This window comes from Oncorhynchus kisutch, linkage group LG22 (assembly GCF_002021735.2).
Source record: "Oncorhynchus kisutch isolate 150728-3 linkage group LG22, Okis_V2, whole genome shotgun sequence".
Classification (NCBI taxonomy): domain Eukaryota; kingdom Metazoa; phylum Chordata; class Actinopteri; order Salmoniformes; family Salmonidae; genus Oncorhynchus; species Oncorhynchus kisutch.
The window spans coordinates 28,197,766-28,219,268 of record NC_034195.2 but is presented as its reverse complement, the minus strand read 5'-3'; the positions used below and the strand labels follow the sequence as shown (position 1 = coordinate 28,219,268).

General features: G+C 43.3%; 2 protein-coding genes across 2 annotated transcripts in view; one reads left to right on the top strand and one right to left on the bottom strand.

Annotated features, from left to right (window-relative positions):
• The first annotated feature begins 1,121 nt into the window (after window positions 1–1,121).
• On the top strand, window positions 1,122–10,487 carry etfa (electron transfer flavoprotein subunit alpha). Its single transcript, XM_020456168.2, has 12 exons — window positions 1,122–1,254; window positions 3,071–3,220; window positions 3,340–3,421; window positions 3,589–3,671; window positions 3,921–4,020; window positions 4,622–4,732; window positions 4,960–5,061; window positions 5,165–5,233; window positions 6,124–6,206; window positions 8,861–8,926; window positions 9,049–9,129; window positions 10,142–10,487. Exons 1-12 carry the CDS (start codon window positions 1,216–1,218, stop codon window positions 10,175–10,177), a joined length of 1,002 nt encoding a protein of 333 aa, XP_020311757.1. The 5' UTR covers window positions 1,122–1,215; the 3' UTR covers window positions 10,178–10,487.
• Window positions 10,488–10,570: 83 nt separating this feature from the next.
• The window catches only part of tmem266 (transmembrane protein 266), a 56,052-nt gene continuing 45,119 nt past the window's right edge, over window positions 10,571–21,503 (bottom strand). Inside the window, exons 7-11 of the mRNA XM_031801750.1 lie at window positions 21,236–21,374; window positions 20,611–20,726; window positions 19,677–19,869; window positions 12,301–12,363; window positions 10,571–12,192 (exon numbers count right to left, since the gene is read on the bottom strand). Of these exons, the coding sequence (XP_031657610.1) occupies window positions 11,540–12,192; window positions 12,301–12,363; window positions 19,677–19,869; window positions 20,611–20,726; window positions 21,236–21,374 (1,164 nt within the window). The 3' untranslated portion in view covers window positions 10,571–11,539. The remainder of the gene's footprint in view (window positions 12,193–12,300; window positions 12,364–19,676; window positions 19,870–20,610; window positions 20,727–21,235; window positions 21,375–21,503) is intronic.

Genomic DNA, 21,503 nt, shown 5'->3' with positions numbered 1-21,503 from the left:
TCAGGATGGTAAGTTGGTGGTTGAAGATATCCCTCTAGTGGTGTGGGGGCTGTGCTTTGGCAAAGTGGGTGGGGTTATATCCTTCCTGTTTGGCCCTGTCCGGGGGTGTCATCAGATGGGGCCACAGTGTCTCCTGACCCCTTCTGTCTCCTGGCCACAATTTCTCCTGGTGGTTGAAGATATCCCTCTAGTGGTGTGGGGGCTGTGCTTTGGCAAAGTGGGTGGGGTTATATCCTTCCTGTTTGGCCCTGTCCGGGGGTGTCATCGGATGGGGCCACAGTGTCTCCTGATCCCTCCTGTCTCAGCCTAGGGTGCTAGGGTCAGTTTGTTATATCTGGAGTACTTCTCCTGTCTTATCCGGTGTCCTGTGTGAATTTTTAAGTATGCTCTCTCTAATTCTCTCTTTCTTTCTCTCTCTCTCGGAGGACCTGAGCCCTAGGACCATGCCTCAGGACTACCTGGCATGATGACTCCTTGCTGTCCCCAGTCCACCTGGCCATGCTGCTGCTCCAGTTTCAACTGTTCTGCCCGTGATTATTATTATTTGACCATGCTGGTCATTTATGAACATTTGAACATCTTGGCCATGTTCTGTTATAATCTCCACTCGGCACAGCCAGAAGAGGACTGGCCACCCCACATAGCCTGGTTCCTCTCTAGGTTTCTTCCTAGGTTTTGTCCTTTCTAGGGAGTTTTTCCTAGCCACCGTGCTTCTACACCTGCATTGCTTGCTGTTTGGGGTTTTAGGCTGGGTTTTTGTACAGCACTTTGAAATATCAGCTGATGTAAGAAGGGCTATATAAATACATTTGATTTGATTTTGTTCACACCCACCTACCCAGTCATCATGGACCCGAAGGCTACAGGGTGACAGGGTCTAGGACGGTCATCACTATCTTCTATAGATACAAAGTCATTTGTACAATTTATCTTCATAAAATGTGATTTTAAACCTAACCCTAACCTCACTAATAACTTTATGCCTAACCCTAACCTTAAATTAAGACTAAAAATAAGCTGTTGAATCTGACTTTGTTGCCATGGAAGCTACTTGTGGAGACCGTGGTCTCTGAAATAAAATTGTATTCTGCTCCCACCTAAAACGGAAGTGATTTTAGTCCATCCCATAGTTTTGTCTCGCGAGAACATTCTACACCTGTCAGAGTTCGTTCGAAGTAAAGTAGCATTTGGCAACATCGAATAGCAGGGTCCAAGATGCTCAGAGCTGTCAACAAAACACATTTCAAACAGTTGGTAAGTACACGATAGACGCATACGATTATATTATATTAACTAGCTAAGTAACTTGCTATTCATTCGCAATGTGGCAAATGCAAATCAGCACAATGTCGCTGGTGCCTAATAGACAGTTAACGTTAGCTAGCAAGGAAGCTAGCCAGTCAACTGGCTAACTTAGCTTACTCGTTAGCTAGCTGTGCCCAGTGAACGAAATGGCATAGATTTTTTTCTTCTACATTCATAAAAATGAAATAAATCGATTGCCACAGTTTGAACTTCTGATCATAGTTGATGGCACAGCTAGCGTCCTTAGCTAGCTGAAAATAGCTAGCAGTTAGCTAGCTTACTTATGCAACCTCGTAAACAATCACTTAAGAAACTAACAAAAAATGGCCATGCAATGATTTTAAAGACATTGAAGCACCATTTCAATAACGACAATAATTTAATGTACACTAAATCTATTATACATGTTTTGTGCTGTGACGTTGTCTAGACTGCTGTGAATGACCTCTACTCTAGAAACTGTCATTCAGACACAGGTTCAGATAGAGCAGCTGGTACTGTCATGTTTTAGCTTGGTGATAGGCTTGCTACTCCCTGTCAAAGGTTGTATAAGCCCATGTCTAGCTCTGATGTTATGTCAGATTGTTTACAGAAGGGTTTCACAGCTCCCTCCTCCCCTCAGGTGATGTTATGTACTAGTTCACACTTTCTGCTATAACTGACCTCCAATAAATAACCCACTAGATGTTGCTTTCCCAAAAAAGCTACATCTGAACAGAACCAGTAGTATCCTGTATGAACTCAATATTAATGTTGCCTTGCTCTTTATTGGACTACCCAAAATGCTGTCATATTATTCATTGCTATTAATCATGAGTGTTTAAGTTTGATAGGCATTAGAACCATGTAATCAAGGCCGGCTCATCCATTAGGCAGACACATAACACCTCACATAATTCTACCTAAATACAATGAAAACCTCTCTCACCCAGTGGCATATGGGCTATTTAGGTGAGCGCTAATGCTGCCCCATGAGGAGCGCTGCCCACTTTGCCAAAGTCAGGGGCGCAAAATATGTATCTTACCCAGCATGCCTCTCCAGGGTGCTGTTGGAGAGACACAGCGCTGCGACTCTCCACCAACGCTCAAATCATCTAACATAAATCATGTAGCCATAGTAGAAAGTGTACTAGCCTATGTGGTTTTTCTGTAGCTTAGACTGGAGATCTTATTTCTGACAATGTTAAGAGACACTTTTTATTTTGACATAATGCACATGTCTCCTATCAAATAGCCTAAATGTCACCCTTTCAAATACAAACGCTCTTCGATTTGAATATGACTTTACCCAAAAACAGGCCAGGTCAAAATAAAATGGACATTATGGAATGAAATTAGCCTACTCACGACTGCTGTCCGGGAGTTTAACTCTGGGCTAAATTGTCATGAATTAGTGATTTCAATTGTACATTCATACATTTTTGACAAGCTGATCATAGCGAAGAAGAAAATACTTCCTCATTTCTCACTGTGTAAACCCATCGATTCTCATTACAAATAGGCTCAGAATAACTCCTGGTAAACTTGGGTAGCTGATATGCAGATATTAAATAGCCAAAATGATTAGGCCTAGTCTTAGGCCATGGTTATGAATCAGACGGTACCACATGGATGGGCATTCATAAAATTGCATTACAGGCCGACACTGTAGGCTACACTATTCTAGTTTTGCGGGATAGGAGGAGGGAAGCAGAATGGCCAGGACTGGGGCTGAGTGTTATGGTAATGTTATGTCCTATTTACTGAAAATATATTTTCCCCATAGTCTGGTCTCCTCCAGAGGTTTCAAAGCACCTTGGTGGTGGCAGAACACAACAATGACAAGCTGACCCCCATTACGCTGAATGCTATCACTGCAGCCAAGAAACTGGGAGGAGATGTGTCCTGTTTGGTTGCTGGAACAGACTGTACAAAGGTAAGTTAAAATCGTGGGTTTGATCATCAGACTAATAACCTGTTGAAAATGGATGATATCCAGACCTACACTGTTTTTCTTCAAGGGATTGATTTGCTGTATATTTATAATCTGTTCAGGTTGCACAGGAAATCAGCAAAGTCCTGGGTGTGAAGACAGTTTTGATTGCTCAAAATGATGCTTACAAAGGCTCTCTGCCAGGTATGTATATCCACAGTGTGAAGCAGATGCAGCCGACAGATTCACTGAAGCTGTAAATTAGTTGGAAGTTTTACTTCTATGTAAAGTTAGTATGTTAAATTTGAGGGTTATTTTCTGTCAATTTGCATGTGGTGTTAACTGCAACTTGCATGCATGTCTTTCCATAGAAGCGTTGACTCCACTTATCCTGGCAACCCAGAAGCAGTTCAACTTCACCCATATTTGTGCTGGAGCATCTGCCTTTGGGAAAGTAAGCTTATAACACCTTTATATACATAGCTTCAGTGAGGTCATTTGTTACTCCTCAGCAAGCTGTCTGCCTGCCGATGATTTCATATAATGGATTTAATTTCATAAGGCTAGTGTAAAAAAAACATAGCTGTTATCAGTATGCTGGGTTTTTCAATCATGGTTTCTGGAAGTTATTTGTGGGGTGTCTTTGGCTGATTGTTACAGATTGCCTTGTATCCCTGCTTATTTACCATCCTGTCTTTTGTAGAACCTGCTGCCCAGACTGGCTGCCAAGTTGGATGTTGCTCCTATTTCAGACATTATCGAGATCAAATCCCCTGACACCTTTGTCAGAACCATCTATGCTGGTAACTAGCTTTTTGTGAACGTGTTACAGTATATTTGAACTTTTGAAACCTATTGTTTCCCCCCCAAGCCAACCTAAGATGGCGTTCATATTTATTGACCACATTATAAATCACCAATGCAGTTTAGACTGCTTTAGAATTTTTTTGGTACTCTATATGGATCTTGTTTGATATTATTTTGGGAAACCATGTCAATTTCTAACTGCGTTTGGGAGTGCTCTAACAAATGAGTCCAGTAACTCACCACTTCTCCATGTACACAGTACTTACATGTACCATAGAGAACAAGTTTGTTTATAAATCTAAAGCTAAATCAGCTTTTCGGCAATACCAGCTTTGATTAGATCCCAAAAGCCTAATTTTTCAATTGCACTAATGAGCTATGAATAAATCAAAATGATCCACTTCAACCTTTGCTGTTTGTCATGTCCAAATAGGTCTTATGGAAAACTCATGGTGTACCTTGAGCCCAGAAGATATTTTATCTTTTAGACTCTATTTGTGTGAAATTAATTTTCTATTTTAATTCCCAGTTGTCATCAAAAGAGTTGCATGTGGTAGTTACAAAACTGAACATCACTGTTGTTTGTCTCATTCACAGGAAATGCTCTCAGCACTGTCAAGTCTAATGACAATGTCAAGGTTTTCACTGTCAGAGGGACATCCTTTGAGCCCGCTGAGGTGGAGGGAGGCAGTGCTACATCAGAGGAAGGTAGCTCCAGTACTAACCATGCACTGATACACACCTGAAAAGCACACATACAAAAGCCATTGTTCTTGTTTATCACACTAAAATAAAACAAAATATTTCCTGGCTGGATAACATATTTTTCAGGGTATAGTTAAAAGCAAGGAGACATGAGACAGTTTGTCCATGTGATGCAGTTTATTTAATATGATCCTCTGATGTTTCCTCGTGTTGTTGTTTGTTTATTTCAGTTGCTGCGTCCGCTCCTGCTGAGATGTCCGAGTGGCTGGAAGCATCCTTGACCAAGAGTGACCGTCCAGAGCTGACCAGTGCAAAGGTTGTGGTGTCCGGAGGTGAGAGACACCTAACTTCATACTATTTGCTTTTACTTGACAAATGAATTGATGTGTATGCCAAATGTTTAAAGAAATCATTACTGTCTTGCCCTTCTTTTAGGAAGGGGCCTGAAGAGTGGAGACAACTTCAAGCTGCTGTATGACCTTGCTGACAAAATGAATGCCGCAGGTAAGTGTGTGATTAGAATGAGTCTTTGAATGTTGACCTGCATATACAAATGCAAGTTCTGCATTTGAATACGTAGCTAGGTCTTCATCCAATTGGTGACAGACTTTCATGCAAATACTCTCGAATCCGCATAAAGAAAACATGTGCATTTTCCCACCAGTGTTGTGTTTCCACCAAATAGATTTTTTGCGGATAAAAATCAGTCCGTGATGATGTAGTGCACACACATTTCATGTACCGAATAAAAATCTGAAGTTTAATATGTTTCCATAGTTTTTCCAATTCTACCGATAGTTTTGTCACAAAGTGTTGCATTAAATAGCAAATGTGCCTACTCTGGTCTTAGCACGTGTACTCCAGCCAACAGCTGGCAGATAGTGTTGGTAGGCTGTGCTGCTAGGTTAGTCTACATGAGATTATTATGGATAACATATTATGGATAGAATATTTTTATTTGTCAAATGGCAGTCAAGCATCGATCATCATGTCACCAGAATAAGACCCTCAATATTTATTGGAAAGGAGTATCAAGATCACCATCCACTTTCACCACCCTGTGAAGTTCATCACTTATTTAATCTGTAGCCTAATAAACTGCAGGTTTCCCGAGTCGTAGTGGTAGGAGCACACACCATATGATTGTTATTATATCAATATTTGCGCATAAAGGCACTGCCATTTCTCACATAATGAAATTTACAGACACAAAAAGATCCCACCATGTCCAACGAACAAATGATCTGTCGGCATTTATACAATTTTACCGAAATGTCCTGTTACCATCATAGCTGTCATGATTTTTTTTATACGGTATGACTTTACAATAAAAATATTGGTGAAGAAATTTGATTGACAGCAGTAAAGTAGGTTTGAATTGATTCTCCCCACAGTTGGTGCTTCCAGAGCTGCTGTGGATGCTGGATATGTCCCCAATGACATGCAGGTTGGACAGACTGGCAAGATCGTGGCCCCCGTAAGTGACAAACTCTAGATAATTTAACATTCATCCTATTCTTTGATAGGCAATGTTGTGCTCACAATTGTGGATTATGTATTAATATTGCACAATTATTCAAGATAAACCTTTTGTGGAAACATGGGTGTATACTTACAACAAAATAAATCTGAAAATGCGTAGATATATTTTCTGAGTTACCCAACCAGTATGGATTATTGTGCAAGTTGCCCGCAGCTTGACAAAGGCCTGTTACTTTAGATTCAAACACAATTCCTTGAATTCAGTGTTCTAAAGATGGATCCCTTAGCCCCTTTTAAAAAGGTTAAATTCCCATTATCCTGTTCAAATGGGATATCCCAGCTGTGATTATCCACACATTTTAAATGTAGTTAATGGCACATTTATGCACCTAAATGATTTAGCTGATCCATTAGAGAGCAGAGCACAGTGCAGTGGGTATCTGCTCAAAGCCACAGACCAGGCCATTCTGCCCAAATTGGATTTAGCTAATGTTTTGAAAAGCTTGTCACATTTGGGCTTAAAGCCCATTTATTGTTTTTGTTTTGTTTATGAAACATACTCTGCTATACTATCGCTCGTGCAATGATATGCAATGATGTCTGAGGGGAAAAAACAGTGTTCGTTGTTTGAAGTAACACCATTGTCACAAACGGATGTGGCAGTTTCACCATTACGGATTCCAGCTTTAATGTATTAAATCAAATTTTAATGGCAGTATTTTTATCCTGCTCATATTTGTCAGTCAGTTATTCATAGTCCTCATGCAAACCATTCAGAGGATTCAAGTATTAAATGGTCATTTTTGATCGCTACCTTCCGGCATTGTTAGGACAGAAGAACGATGTCATATAAGTGTCATATAAGTGTTAATGTCTGTCTGACATCTTTTTTATTTGACAAATGTCCCCTTGAATAGCACAACTGTGTTCCTTCTTGTTATGTGTATTTGAATGATCCACTTTGGACAGGAGGAATATTTAGCTAATCAACTATTTGCAGGCTTTAAATAGTAGTTATATCCACTATTGAACTGCTCCAGTTCTAGTTTTTCTGAAATGAAATTTGACATTTAGTGTTTCTGTCAGTATGTATTCATAGCTTTTGCATATTTACAGTGGGGGAAAAAGTATTTAGTCAGCCACCAATTGTGCAAGTTCTCCCACTTAAAACGATGAGAGAGGCCTGTAATTTTCATCATAGGTAGTACACTTCAACTATGACACACAAATCCTGCAGTGCCAGTGTTTGTAGGTGACTAAATTTGTAGGTGACTAAATACTTATTTTCCATCATAATTTGCAAATAAATTCATAAAAAATCCTACAATGTGATTTTCTGGATTTTCTTCCTCATTTTGTCTGTCATAGTTGAAGTGTACCTATGATGAAAATTACAGGGCTCTCTCATCTTTTTAAGTGGGAGAACTTGCACAATTGGTGGCTGACTAAATACTTTTTTGCCCCACTGTATGTATATCAAAGAATCGTCACACTAGCATTCAGTAGCCTAAAGTCTTTATAAGACTGTCTTCACCCTACTGTCCTGACGTTTACAGACAGTGTGCCGCTGTATTGTTTATGTAATCTAAGCTGTGGGGTGTCATGCCTGAGCAACGTTTCAGACGAGTACCACATTCGGATAACAGCTTGGCAACGGAGCAGCCAGGTTGTCATGTTGCGGTCTTTTGTTGTTTTTTATCGGCTAACAATAGCATCACCACAGTTGAACGACTAGCTACCAATACAATCATGTTCCTTGCAGGGAGTTGCTTTCACACCTGAGGGAATGCTGGGTGTGAAATAGTAGGCTGAAACAGTGCTTTATGCTATTTTTAGCAAAACCACTGCAGGTAGCCCTGTCTAGCCTTCTAATTGAAAATGCCAAGCTGCTAGAAGAGCTTAAAGAGACTAACTCTGAGAAGATTCTCCAAATAGGTTAGACATTGGATTCTTGCTAGTACGTTTTTTGTTTTCATCTTTTTGTATGTACTCTGATCTTTCCATATAGTGATACTACAACATGTTTTGTGGTCATTCTATCTTTGCAAGGACAGTACACTTGCTGGATAGGACAGTGCCTCTCATGGTGAAATATTGGTCCTCACTTCCAGTCGTTGGCAGACTTGTGTTCATAAATTGATGTTCTGCTCCTCTGAGACTACTCCAATAACATTAAGTAGCACTGAAATATTCATATGGCAGTGCATTACGCTGAAAGCTTCTGATGTGTTTTCCCCATAGGTGAGGTGGATGCTTGGGAGGGTCCTACACTCTGCTACACCCCCCCCCCCCCCCCCCCGGCACTCTCCCTCTGAGAGATTACACAGACCTGGTCAGGGTCAGCACTAGAACAGCTCCATACTCTAACCCAGGACTGTCCTGCAATCAGCTGCATCTGTACTAGGGTGCCAATGACGACCTTAGTGGTGTCGTGATGGTTTTCTGGAGATTGATGGAAAGTTATTCAATAAATATTGTAGGCCCACATATTATACTACTGGTATTGAGTCCGTTGCAGGCATTCCTACAGTAAGGTGTCTTACCTGTGTTCAGCAGCCTGAAACAACTGGGACTACATAGATGTGGCGGTGCACCAAGCACTTATATTATGCTGATACAGCTTGTTTTGTCATCTTGTTGTCTCTGTAGGAGTTGTACATCGCTGTTGGCATCTCTGGAGCTATTCAGCATCTGGCTGGAATGAAGGACAGCAAGGTACAGTACAGTTACCATTCTTACTTGTTTCTTCCCTGTCCCTTTATACCAGAACGTTCTCTCATGTATACAGAGTAGACATGCTGCATTATTTATGAAACACATTCTGCTTTGCACTACAGACTATTGTGGCCATCAACAAGGACCCAGAGGCTCCCATCTTCCAGGTGGCTGACTATGGTCTGGTGGCTGATCTGTTCAAGGTGAGATAGTAGGCTGCCTGTGTTGGAGGAATATTCACCCATGAGGAAACATTACCAAACACTCTTGCCATGACTGAATCTAACCCAACACTAGGTTAGCTTTCAGCACAGTGCTGACTAGATGATCAGCAAGACACCGGCATTTCAAAAACCAAGAAATGACAACAGTGACAATCAGAATATTACATTCACTATTTCCCTGATCAGTGTTGCAAGAACCATTATTATTCCACCTAATGGAAATGTGTTGAATTATTGAGGTGCTGAATTAATCAGAGGTGAGTTGTGGCCAGAGCCTGCTTTTGTGTAGAGATACAACAGTGCTCCTTAAAACCATAAGTTCTCATGTATTATTTTCTCTTCCCTTGTGCCATTACTTTACATCCTCAGCTGCCCTCTAATGTCTGGCTGGCACATATGGCCAGTGTCAGAGGTTTGCCATACTCTTGAACAAGAGGGCCTGTGCTTTCGGTGAAAGTGTATTAGCATTTATTTTCATGTGTGTGTAATGTTGTTCATCTTTTATTTACTATGGTGGTGGTGGTGTGTGAGAGGCCCAGGTGTTATGGGGAAACTCCGTAAAAGTGATTGGTAATAATAGCTCGCGGCAGCAGAGTTGTGACCTGCTGGTTATCAGCTTACATGTGATCACTCCTCGGATAACTCATTCAAATGTATGGTCTTTCTCCTTCCTTCAATTGAAAACTGATCTGTGGGACATACTCGACTCGGGCGCTACTGATACCGATAAACTATATGTCATTCAGCAGGCAACCCCGCTCATGTCCCTTTGATCAGTTACTCTCAGAAAATGAAACAGTTTATCAATGACTTGATATTAAATGGTGTCACCCCAAACTGTGAGACTCAACACTTACATTTATCTAAAAGTTCAACCTTCCATTTCCATGTCGCAAGCACACATTGTGTCCATTGTGTCAACCTTGCTAGATATGCCTGGTAAGGGGGTGCAACCATCTTAAACTACTCTGTTTTGTCTTTGTCTCACTAGGCTGTCCCTGAGATGACTGCAGCATTGAGCAAGTGAGCCAAAATTCAGCTCAGCAGCCATACCTTCACTACCTGGGTACCAAGACCACATGGTTACAGCTCTCCTACAATCTCTGCCTTAACGTTTCTGGAGCTACTTTTCTGGGAACACTAATAATGTTATCATCCTCCTTCCTAAATGGAAACAGAACAACACTGTTTATAAACCGGACATGTGTTTTTATGAACCTAGCTATGATAATGCCACGAATAATGTTTTGCTTATATTTTTGTTCCCTGTTAATGCATATTTTGTTATATGTATTTAACGTAGCGTCACAATAAAGGCAATCTTCAGGAAGTCTAAACCTGCCTCACTAATGCACTTTTATTCATGTGTAGTCCCCCGAAAGGTCTTGGTATCAATGATAAAACGGACTGTAAATGACTGTTATTTTACCACATTTGCTTTTAATTGCTTTTACTCTGCACTGAATTCCCTTCATGAATTTACAAAATGCCTGTTGACATTTAAGTGCACAGGATTAGATTGCCATGTCTGAAAGCAGATATTTTTAAAGGTCCATGCTATAATACTTTTTCTTCTGACCAACACTTTACATAACATCTTCAATTACAAACCCCTTGAGATTTGGTAGCTGAAACATCCCTCAATCGCTCAATTGTCTGGCTTAAAAATATTTTGTCATATCATTTGAATACAAACTTTAGCATTGATAATGTAGAAAGACAAAGGTAAGAAATAAGCTGAGAACACAGCTCAACACAGTAGAACACAGATCAAATGTACCCTGCATTAGTCCGATCAGAGAGGACTGTACTTAATGTTGAGGTCGAGAGACTCCAGGTTGACTTTCAGTATGGTTTGTTTATAAAATGTCTGATTAGTGTGGCTCATGACATCATAATATGATTGCCAGTTAGTAGTTGTTTTGTGATCAGTCTAGTGTCTCCAATCCCTAAGTAAGTATATCAGACAAACAAACCACCCAGTTCCACCCACACACACCCAGCCCCATCGCTAAATTATATCACATTCAAAAGCATCAGAGCCAGTCACATTTCTGCTGAGCCCTGCTACCTCTCAGAGCTTGGGCTAATGCCCTAATGCTGGTTCCTTTTGGTGACTCCATATACTCATTTATAGTGGCACTTCCTGATAGATGTTCAGTGCCTGCTCACTAAGGCATGTTTCCCTGTCCTCAATGGACGATGGGCTGTGCTGGCAGAGCTGCCATTCACAGTTCCAAGGTGCTTTTGGCAATGAGGAAGATGGCTGTATGCCAGTGGAGGATGCCTCTGAGTTCATGTCTTTAGTTTTAGTCAGTGAGTTTCAGGAGGGTATTTGAGGAGTGAGTCAGTGCTGGCTAAGAGATACAGTACCACCTGTAGCCCTGTCCTATGTCTCAGGCAGGCTGCTGATGGGGGCATCTGCCTGAGACAGCCTGTACTTCTCCTCCATGAAAGGCTCCCTGGCCTGCAGGTGGATGAGAGGCTTGGTGTGGAAGCCTCTGCGGCTCTCTTTGTTCCTCTTGTTGTAGATGTTGAGCCTGTGCTCCAGCTCAGGGCTGGTCTTGGCGGAGCCAGCAGGGCTGGGCAGTTTGAGGTTGACAGGGTCCAAGCCCTTCTGTCCCAGACAGGAGTCCTCAGACAGGGAGGAGAGCAGCTCCTGCACCACGGCGCTGGGGTGTCCTCTGGGGCCAGGCTGTGTTCCCAAGCCCAGGGCCAGGGGGCTGCAGTAGGGCGGGGGGTAACAGCGCTGGCCGCTGTAGGAGTCTGTGGAGGTGGAGGCCTCGCGGACTGTGGAGCTGCAGTCGGTGTTGGAGCCCAGGGTGTGACTACTAATACTGTGCTGGTGGGCGCTGAAGCTGGAGCGAGAGCGGGACACGGTGGTGTTGGAGGCCTCGCTCACAGAGCTACCCGTCCGCTGCAGACAGCTGGACGCTGCATCTGCACTCACCAGAGACGAGGGCAGCTGGCTGGGGTTATTGGGCAGGTGCACGTCTATGGCTGCAGTGGTGATGACACGAGCTGGGTCTGGGATCCCAACATCTACAAGAATCACAAACAACTTGGACTCAACACATGATCCTGCTGACTGTCCGCAAAGCAAAGTACACAAACAAACCTGTGAGGGTGTAGACAATTGTTTATTCTTACCACTGCTTGCCTCACTGTAGTACTGGCTGATGTAGTTGTTCATGTCATCTTGAACAACATGATCTGAAAGAAATAAGAAACAAAATAGGTATGTACTTTTTCTCATAAACAATTAAATGAGTTAGATGTTTGGTACCCTTATCTAATAGAGCTTGTGACAATCTATTCCCATGTTTGTTCTGTAAAGATCTCCCAGAATGCATCAGTCAGATATTCCTGACCAGAAGGTTGAACCCATAGGAAGCAAGGTAAGGAATGTAAAAAGAGGTGAGGTGGTGGGTAGAAGGGCCTGTGGCTGGCATCTCTGACCTGTCACAGTTTACCTCTAAGTGCCATCCCCATTCCCTCAGGACCACTAGACAGATGGTTTTATTTATGTTTCTTCTTCAAATATTCATTTTAAGACTGTTCCAAGAAGGCAGGGGATGCTCGGACTAAAATGTGGCGTCAGAGACAATCACTCTGCGATTAATAACACATGAGCATGTGAGGACCACTTAAAAGGCTGCAGTCTGACACAGCCTCTCTGTGAAACCTCAGATATATAGCAGAGAGAGGAGCAGGGTGATTTGTCTTTACTAAAGGAAAGTGCTTTGTTTCTCCTGTCTCCTGCAACTTATGATCTGTCTCCCTTTGAAAGTTGTATGGCTCCTGTATTCATTGGAGTGTTTGTTCAGAATTTTAAAGACTTATGTTTTGATAATATTTCAGTACCCCCATGCAGTCACCCTGCCCTCCTTCTCCTGAGACATGAAAACAAACAGTAGGTTTAGGCGGATGTTCTCCTCATGATTAAATCCGATGGCGGGTTATAGGCGTTGCGGCTTTTAAAGGCAATGAAAAACAATTGGAAATTGCCATTAAAAGGTCCTGAAAAGTCACTCTGAAAAGTACTTTTTCTCTCATGGCTAACTACCAGGAAGTTTGAAGAGACAGGTTGAGTGGGCAGGGAGCTTATATTTAAGAGCTCGCCTACACTGACAGCTCTTTGAAACTCCTATGTCAAGCAACGTGGATGCAGTGAGCAACTAATTTGTTGATACACAAAGCAACTCAAAAAACATTGAAATTGCTTCAATGATGCCAATTTGTTTTTTAATACATTCCCGTTTGATATGTCTCTTGTGATGCGGTTCACAGCAGTACTGACGAATGTGTTGTCATGACAACCGTGTCAGAGTTTTGAAAGACCCCCCCCCCCTCCTCCTTTGTTCCATGCTGGTTGAAGACCCAGCTAACCAGTAACTAGCTAACACCAGACACAGATGAAGACCCAGCTAACCAGTAACTAGCTAACACCAGACACAGATGAAGACCCAGCTAACCAGTAACTAGCTAACACCAGACACAGATGAAGACCCAGCTAACCAGTAACTAGCTAACACCAGACACAGATGAAGACCCAGCTAACCAGTAACTAGCTAACACCAGACACAGATGAAGACCCAGCTAACCAGTAACTAGCTAACACCAGACACAGATGAAGACCCAGCTAGCCAGTAACTAGCTAACACCAGACACAGATGAAGACCCAGCTAACCAGTAACTAGCTAACACCAGACACAGATGAAGACCCAGCTAGCCAGTAACTAGCTAACACCAGACACAAATGAAGACCCAGCTAACCAGTAACTAGCTAACACCAGACACAGATGAAGACCCAGCTAGCCAGTAACTGATCAAACTTTATCAATGTAGAAGCAACAGTCATTAGTCGTCATACTTTGATCTGGTTTCCTTCAAATATCATCACATTTTATGAAAAACATGATTTTGACTGTTCATACATAACCTTTATAAACAGCAATGCCTATAATCCACGATCAGATTGAATCCTGGCCTAGGTTAGATACAATGGTCATCATACAGAAGTGCGACATCTTTTTAAACCAATCTTTTGGTTCACAGATACACTCCCCTATGTATTTATTTGGACAGTGAAGCTAATTTGGCTCTATGCTCCAGCATTTTGCGACAGTATAGAATGTTACCTTTTATTTCAGGGTGTTTTCATAGATTTGTTTTACCATTTAGAAATGAAAGCACTATGCATCTAGTCCCCCCATTTGAAGGTGTCATAACTATTTGGAAAAATGTATTTATAGTGTATAAAATGTTGTCAACATTTTTGTATTTGTTCCCATATTCCTAGCATACAATGACTACATCCAGCTTGTGACTGCAAACTTGTTGGATGCATTTACATTTGGTTTTGGTGCTGTTTCAGATTATGTTGCGCCCAATAGGAAATAATGTATTGTATAATTTTGGGGTCATTTTATTGTAAAAAGAATTGAATATGTTTCTTAACACTTCTATGTTAATGTGGATGCTACAATGATAACGGATAATAATGAATCAATTGTGATTAATGATGAGTGAGAAATTTACAGATGCATAAATATCATCCCGTTACTGGTAATGGTGAGAGGTTAGCATGATCTTTGTGCATCTGTAACTTTCTCCCTCCTCATTATTCACTATTCATTCATTATTATCCTTAATCATTGTAGCATCCAACATTCTTATTTACAATAAAAGTGACTCCAAAATGACTCAATACATTATTTACCATTCATTTATATTGGGCACAACGTAATCTAAAACACAACCAAAAAACTACAAATACATCCAACAACTTTGTCGAATCACAAGCTTGATGTAGTTATTACGGGCTAGGGATATGGGACCAAATACTACACTTTTGACTAAACACCTTCAATTTTTTTTTTTTAACTAGGCAAGTCAGTGAAGAACAAATTCTTATTTACAATGATGGCCTACCCCGGCCAAACCCGGACGACACTGGGCCAATTGTGCGCCTCCCTATGGGACTCCCAATCACAGCCTGATGTGATTCAGCCTAGATTCGAACCAAATCAAATTTTATTAGTCACATGCGCCGAGTACAACAGGTGTAGACCTTACAGTGAAAAGCCCCTAACCAACAATGCAGTTTAAAAAACATGAATAAGAATTAAAAGTAACAAGTACTTAAAGAGCAGCAGTAAAATAACAATAGCGAGACAATATACAGGGGGGTACCGGTACAGAGTCAATGTGTGGGGGCACCGGTTATTTGAGGTAATATGTACATGTAGGTAGAGTTATTAAAGTGACTATGCATAGATAACAGAGAGTAGTAGAAGTGTAAATGAGGGGGTGGCAATGCAAATAGTCTGATTAGCCATTTGATTAGATGTTCAGGAGTCTTATGGTTTGGGGGTAGAAGCTGTTTAGAAGCCTCTTGGACCTAGACTTGGCGCTCCGGTACCACTTGCCGTGCAGTAGCAGAGAGAACAGTCAATGACTAGGGTGGCTGGAGTTTGACAATTTTTAGGGCCATCTTTGGACACCACCTGGTATAGAGGTCCTGGATGGCAGGAAGCTTGGCTCCAGTGATGTACTGGGCCATACGCACTACCCTCTGTAGGGCCTTGCGGTCGGAGGCAGAGCAGTTGCCAAACCAGGCAGTGATGCAACCAGTCAGGATGCTCTCGATGCTGCAGCTGTAGAACCTTATGAGGTTCTGAGGACCCATGCCAAATCTTTTCATTCTCCTGCGGGGGAATAGGTTTTGTCGTGCCCTCTTCAAGACTGTCTTGGTGTGCTTGGACAATGTTAATTTGTTTGTGATGTGGACACCAAGGAACTTGAAGCTCTCAACCTGCTTCACTACAGCCCTGTCAATCAAAATGGGGGTGTACTCGGTCCTCCTTTTCCTGTAGTCCACAATCATCTCCTTTGTCTTGATCACGTTGAGGGAGAGGTTGTTGTTCTGGCATCACACGGCCAGGTCTCTGACCTCCTCCCTATAGGTTGTCTCGTTGTTGTCAGTGATCAAACATACCACTGTTGTGTCATCGCAAACTTAATGATGGTGATGGAGTCGTGCCTGGCCATGCAGTTATGAGTGAACAGGGAGTACAAGAGGGGACTGAGCACGCACCCCTGAGGGGCCCCTGTTTTGAGGATCAGCATGGCGGATGTGTTGTTACCTACCCTTACCACCTGGGGGCGGCCCGTCAGGAAGTCCAGGATCCAGTTGCAGAAGGAGGTGTTTAGTCCCAGGGTCCTTAGCTTAGTGATGAGCTTTGAGGACACCATGGTGTTGAACGCTGAGCTATAGTCAATGAATAGCATTCTCACACAGGTGTTCCTTTGGTCCAGGTGGGAAAGGCCAGTGTGGAGTGAAATAGACATTGCATCATCTGTGGATCTGTTAGGGCGGTATGCAAATTGGAGTGGGTCTAGGGTTCCTGGGATAATGGTGTTGTGAGCCATGACCAGACTTTCAAAGCACTTCATGGATACAGACATGAGTGCTACTCATGTAGTCATTTAGACAGATTACCTTAGCGTGGCTCAGGGACTATGGTGGTCTGCTTAAATCATTTTGGTATTACAGACTTGGACAGGGAGAGGTTGAAAATGTCAGTGAAGACATTTGCCAGTTGGTCAGCGCATGCTTGCTGTACACTTCCTGATAATCCGCCTGGCCCTTTCGGCCTTGTGAATGTTGACCTGTTTAAAGGCCTTACTCACATTCGCTGCGGAGAGTGTGATCACACAGTCGTTGGGAACAGCTGGTGCTCTCATGCATGTTTCAGTGTTATTTGCCTCGAAGCGAGCATAGAAGTAGTTTAGCTCGTCTGGTAGGCTTGTGTCACAGGGCAGCTCTCGGCTGTGCTTCCCTTTGTAGTCTGTAATGTTTTTGCAATCCCTGCCACATCCAACAAGCATCGGAGCCGGTGTAGTACGATTCGATCTTAGTCCTGTATTGATACTGCCTGTTTGATGGTTCGTCGGAGGGCATAGCGGGATTTCTTATAAGCTTCCGGGTTAGAGTCCCACTCCTTAAAAGCGGCAGCTCTAGCCTTTAGCTCAGTGCGGATGTTGCCTGTAATCCATGGCTTCTGGTTGGGGTATATATGTACAGTCACTGTGGGGTCGACGTCATCGATGCACTTATTGATGAAGCCAAAGACCGAGGAAGAATCCCGGAGCCAATGCCATAGGAAGAATCCCGGAACATATTTGAAGAACATATCAAGACCATTTCGAGGACAGCTTTTTTCCATCTACGTAACATTGCAAAAATCAGAAACTTTCTGTCCAAAAATGATGCAGAAAAATTAATCCATGCTTTTGTCACTTCTAGGTTAGACTACTGCAATGCTCTATTTTCCGGCTACCCGGATAAAGCACTAAATAAACTTCAGTTAGTGCTAAATACGGCTGCTAGAATCCTGACTAGAACCAAAAAATTTGATCATATTACTCCAGTGCTAGCCTCTCTACACTGGCTTCCTGTCAAAGCAAGGGCTGATTTCAAGGTTTTACTGCTAACCTACAAAGCATTACATGGGCTTGCTCCTACCTATCTCTCTGATTTGGTCCTGCCGTACATACCTATACGTACGCTACGGTCACAAGACGCAGGCCTCCTAATTGTCCCTAGAATTTCTAAGCAAACAGCTGGAGGCAGGGCTTTCTCCTATAGAGCTCCATTTTTATGGAACGGTCTGCCTACCCATGTCAGAGACGCAAACTCGGTCTCAACCTTTAAGTCTTTACTGAAGACTCATCTCTTCAGTGGGTCATATGATTGAGTGTAGTCTGGCCCAGGAGTGGGAAGGTGAACGGAAAGGCTCTGGAGCAACGAACCGCCCTTGCTGTCTCTGCCTGGCCGGTTCCCCTCTTTCCACTGGGATTCTCTGCCTCTAACCCTATTACAGGGGCTGAGTCACTGGCTTGCTGGGGCTCTCTCATGCTGTCCCTGGAGGGGGTGCGTCACCTGAGTGGGTTGATTCACTGTTGTGGTCATCCTGTCTGGGTTGGCGCCCCCCCCCCCTTGGGTTGTGCCGTGGCGGAGATCTTTGTGGGCTATACTCAGCCTTGTCTCAGGATGGTAAGTTGGTGGTTGAAGATATCCCTCTAGTGGTGTGGGGGCTGTGCTTTGGCAAAGTGGGTGGGGTTATATCCTTCCTGTTTGGCCCTGTCCGGGGGTGTCCTCGGATGGGGCCACAGTGTCTCCTGACCCCTCCTGTCTCAGCCTCCAGTATTTATGCTGCAGTAGTTTATGTGTCGGGGGGCTGGGGTCAGTTTGTTATATCTGGAGTACTTCTCCTGTCCTATTCGGTGTCCTGTGTGAATCTAAGTGTGCGTTCTCTAATTCTCTCCTTCTCTCTTTCTTTCTCTCTCTCGGAGGACCTGAGCCCTAGGACCATGCCCCAGGACTACCTGACATGATGACTCCTTGCTGTCCCCAGTCCACCTGGCCATGCTGCTGTTCCAGTTTCAACTGACCTGAGCCCTAGGACCATGCCCCAGGACTACCTGACATGATGACTCCTTGCTGTCCCCAGTCTACCTGGCCATGCTGCTGCTCCAGTTTCAACTTCCACCTGACTGTGCTGCTGCTCTAGTTTCAACTGTTCTGCCTTATTATTATTCGACCATGCTGGTCATTTATGAACATTGAACATCTTGACCATGTTCTGTTATAATCTCCACCCGGCACAGCCAGAAGAGGACTGGCCACCCCACATAGCCTGGTTCCTCTCTAGGTTTCTTCCTAGGTATTGGCCTTTCTAGGGAGTTTTTCCTAGCCACTGTGCTTCTCCACCTGCATTGCTTGCTGTTTGGGGTTTTAGGCTGGGTTTCTGTACAGCACTTTGAGATATCAGCTGATGTACGAAGGGCTATATAAATAAATTTGATTTGATTTGATTTGATTCCAGTCTGTGCTTGGAAAACAGTCCTGTCGCTTAGCATCTGCATCATCCAGGGACTGTAGTGACATCTCTTGCACTAAGATGTAGTGCCTTAGACCGGGAGCCCATTGGGGAGGGGACTAAACACATAAAGTGCTTCACTGTCCAAATAAACACGGAGAGGAGTGCATATTTACATAGAGGATCTTGTCCTCATTCAAACAGCACTCCCATAGCACTGAGGTCTCCGACTCAGAGGTCCCACACTGTAGGCATCCCATCAGGCTGCTGCTCTTGTGGAATTATTTTCCTTGTACAGTACTCTACTATTCTATCCTCCCTGGAATCTGGTGTGGTTTGTTAGATGTCTGTTGTGGTTTCCAGGTGAACGGAGAACTTCTTTTCGACCCAGCCAACCTCTCTTTAACAAACATGACCCAAAGCACAGAGCACTCTGTTCATTCGGCCACTTTGCCTGGAAAATCTGATCTGACTTGGCCAAGGCATCCCTCTATTCCCCTGGCTTCAAGAGAGACCCTCTGTGGTTAGAAACCACAGCCAGCAGGCAATCCCTAGAGATAAAACAATGTCGTAGGGTTCTATCTTGATGAGACAATCTGCAGTGTTCTGATGTAATGCTACAGGATCAGGGTGTGGTACCTCTAGGGGCCGCTGCCTCCCTGGCTTTAGCCTGGCCTCGCTGATCGGGGCCCCCAGGGGCCAGGCCGTCCACCTCCTGGAAGCTGCTGCTCTGCTTGCCCCACACATGGTGGATCTGCATGGCAGCCTCTCGCTCTGCTACCAGGTCCAAGTCCTGCTGAGCCAGGTGGGCCCGCAGCTGCCTGATCTCAAACTAATAGAGAGAGAGCGAGAAAGAGAGAGTGAGAGAAAGAAGGAAAGAGAGCGAGAAAGAAAGACAGAGAGCGAGAGAGAGAGAGATAAAGAAAGAGCGAGAAAGAGAGAGAAAGAAGGGGGGGAGGACAAAGGGAGAACATACATGTGTTATCCTTGCATACAAACACCTGAATACCCTTTAAGAGCTCTGGCCCTAACGTCCACACACTGTATCTCATCCACTAACTACATTACTGGTAGCTGCTGGCTATATTGCCAAACCCTGACTTGTGTCACACTGATCATTGCACACATAAATAGATGACATATACGTATGTACATATTACAGATCCCTCTAATGGTTAGAACATAAACCTTTTCCTTCTTGGGTCAACAGGACCCAGCAGGGTTGTACAGTGACAGTCATAAGCCCTCAGCTTTACTATATTACATGGACAAATGTGACTGGATAATTTTCCTGAATGGAAATCACAGGATGGGAATAACAGGAATGTTGTGAATCATTATGACTGAATACAGAACCTGATAGTATCTCCTATTAAGGATATGTGATCTATTTATGTATTCAAAGGGTCAGTGTGACACAATTCAGTGTTTGTCAGATTAAAGGTTTGGTTAATTCCACTAATTTGTGTGTGAATTTGAATGTGTTATTTTATCAATTATTTCTGGCACTTTGCTGCCCTCTACTGGTCAATGACAGGTAATGGTAACTAGTTAGACAGGTGTGTGAACATACTGCCTGCTCCTGGCAGATCTGGGTGAGTCTCTCCAGCTGCTCCTCCCTGACAGCTTTGGCCTTCTCATACTGCTGGTTCTCCATCTCCATCTCCACCTTCACCTGCAGCACGTAGGCTGGGACAGAACACAGGGCAGACTGTTATAGAGACTGCTTTGTAGGGATAAACAGTCACACTGACATAACTTATTTTTTTAATATCAGTAGTAGGCCACATAAGAGGGATTATGATCAGTAAGAAAAATATGTTTCCTGTCTTAAATCAATCATTGTACGTGTGTGTGCATGTGAAACATGGAACTTCCACAAGAGGGCGTAACAATTAAAACCAGTTTAGAGTCAAGAAACAGTACAACGTGTGTGTGTATCTGTATCAGATTATGTATGTATTTGTCATTGTGTTGTAAAGCAAGTATTGATTGTGGTTGGTAATATGCATGGTAAAAAAAAATCTGCAAAGCTCAGTAAAAAGCCAGTTAGGATAATAACATCCATAAGGGTGGAGCTGCAGAAATATTGTTGTCGCATCACTGCAACCTGACAGTTAAGGACATGACACAGAGGAGACTGTATTCATCCACCCTCTGCACCCCATACATCTACGCTCAGGCCCTCCCAGCCTCACCATCGATGATCCTCTTGACCCTCCAGATGCGCAGGGTGATGATGAGGCCGATGGCGTCCCAGGGGCTGCTAGGGCCGTTGGCCACCGTTGAGGCCACCATGGGGGCCAGGGACAGGACTATGACTGCACCGTCAAACACCTACACACAAGCACACACAAAGATATTAGCAAGAAGACAATATTTGAATGAAAAAACATGTACAACTATGACAGACAAAATGAGAAAAAAATACAGAAAATCACATTGTAGGATTTTTAATGAATTTAT

Bases quoted from the DNA above. Each gene is read 5' to 3' on its own strand.
- etfa (XM_020456168.2), top strand. From the start codon at position 1,216: ATGCTCAGAGCTGTCAACAAAACACATTTCAAACAGTTG. The intron at 3,221-3,339 runs GTAAGTTAAAAT...TAATCTGTTCAG, and splicing joins CTGGAACAGACTGTACAAAG to GTTGCACAGGAAATCAGCAA. The intron at 4,733-4,959 runs GTAGCTCCAGTA...TGTTTATTTCAG, and splicing joins CAGTGCTACATCAGAGGAAG to TTGCTGCGTCCGCTCCTGCT.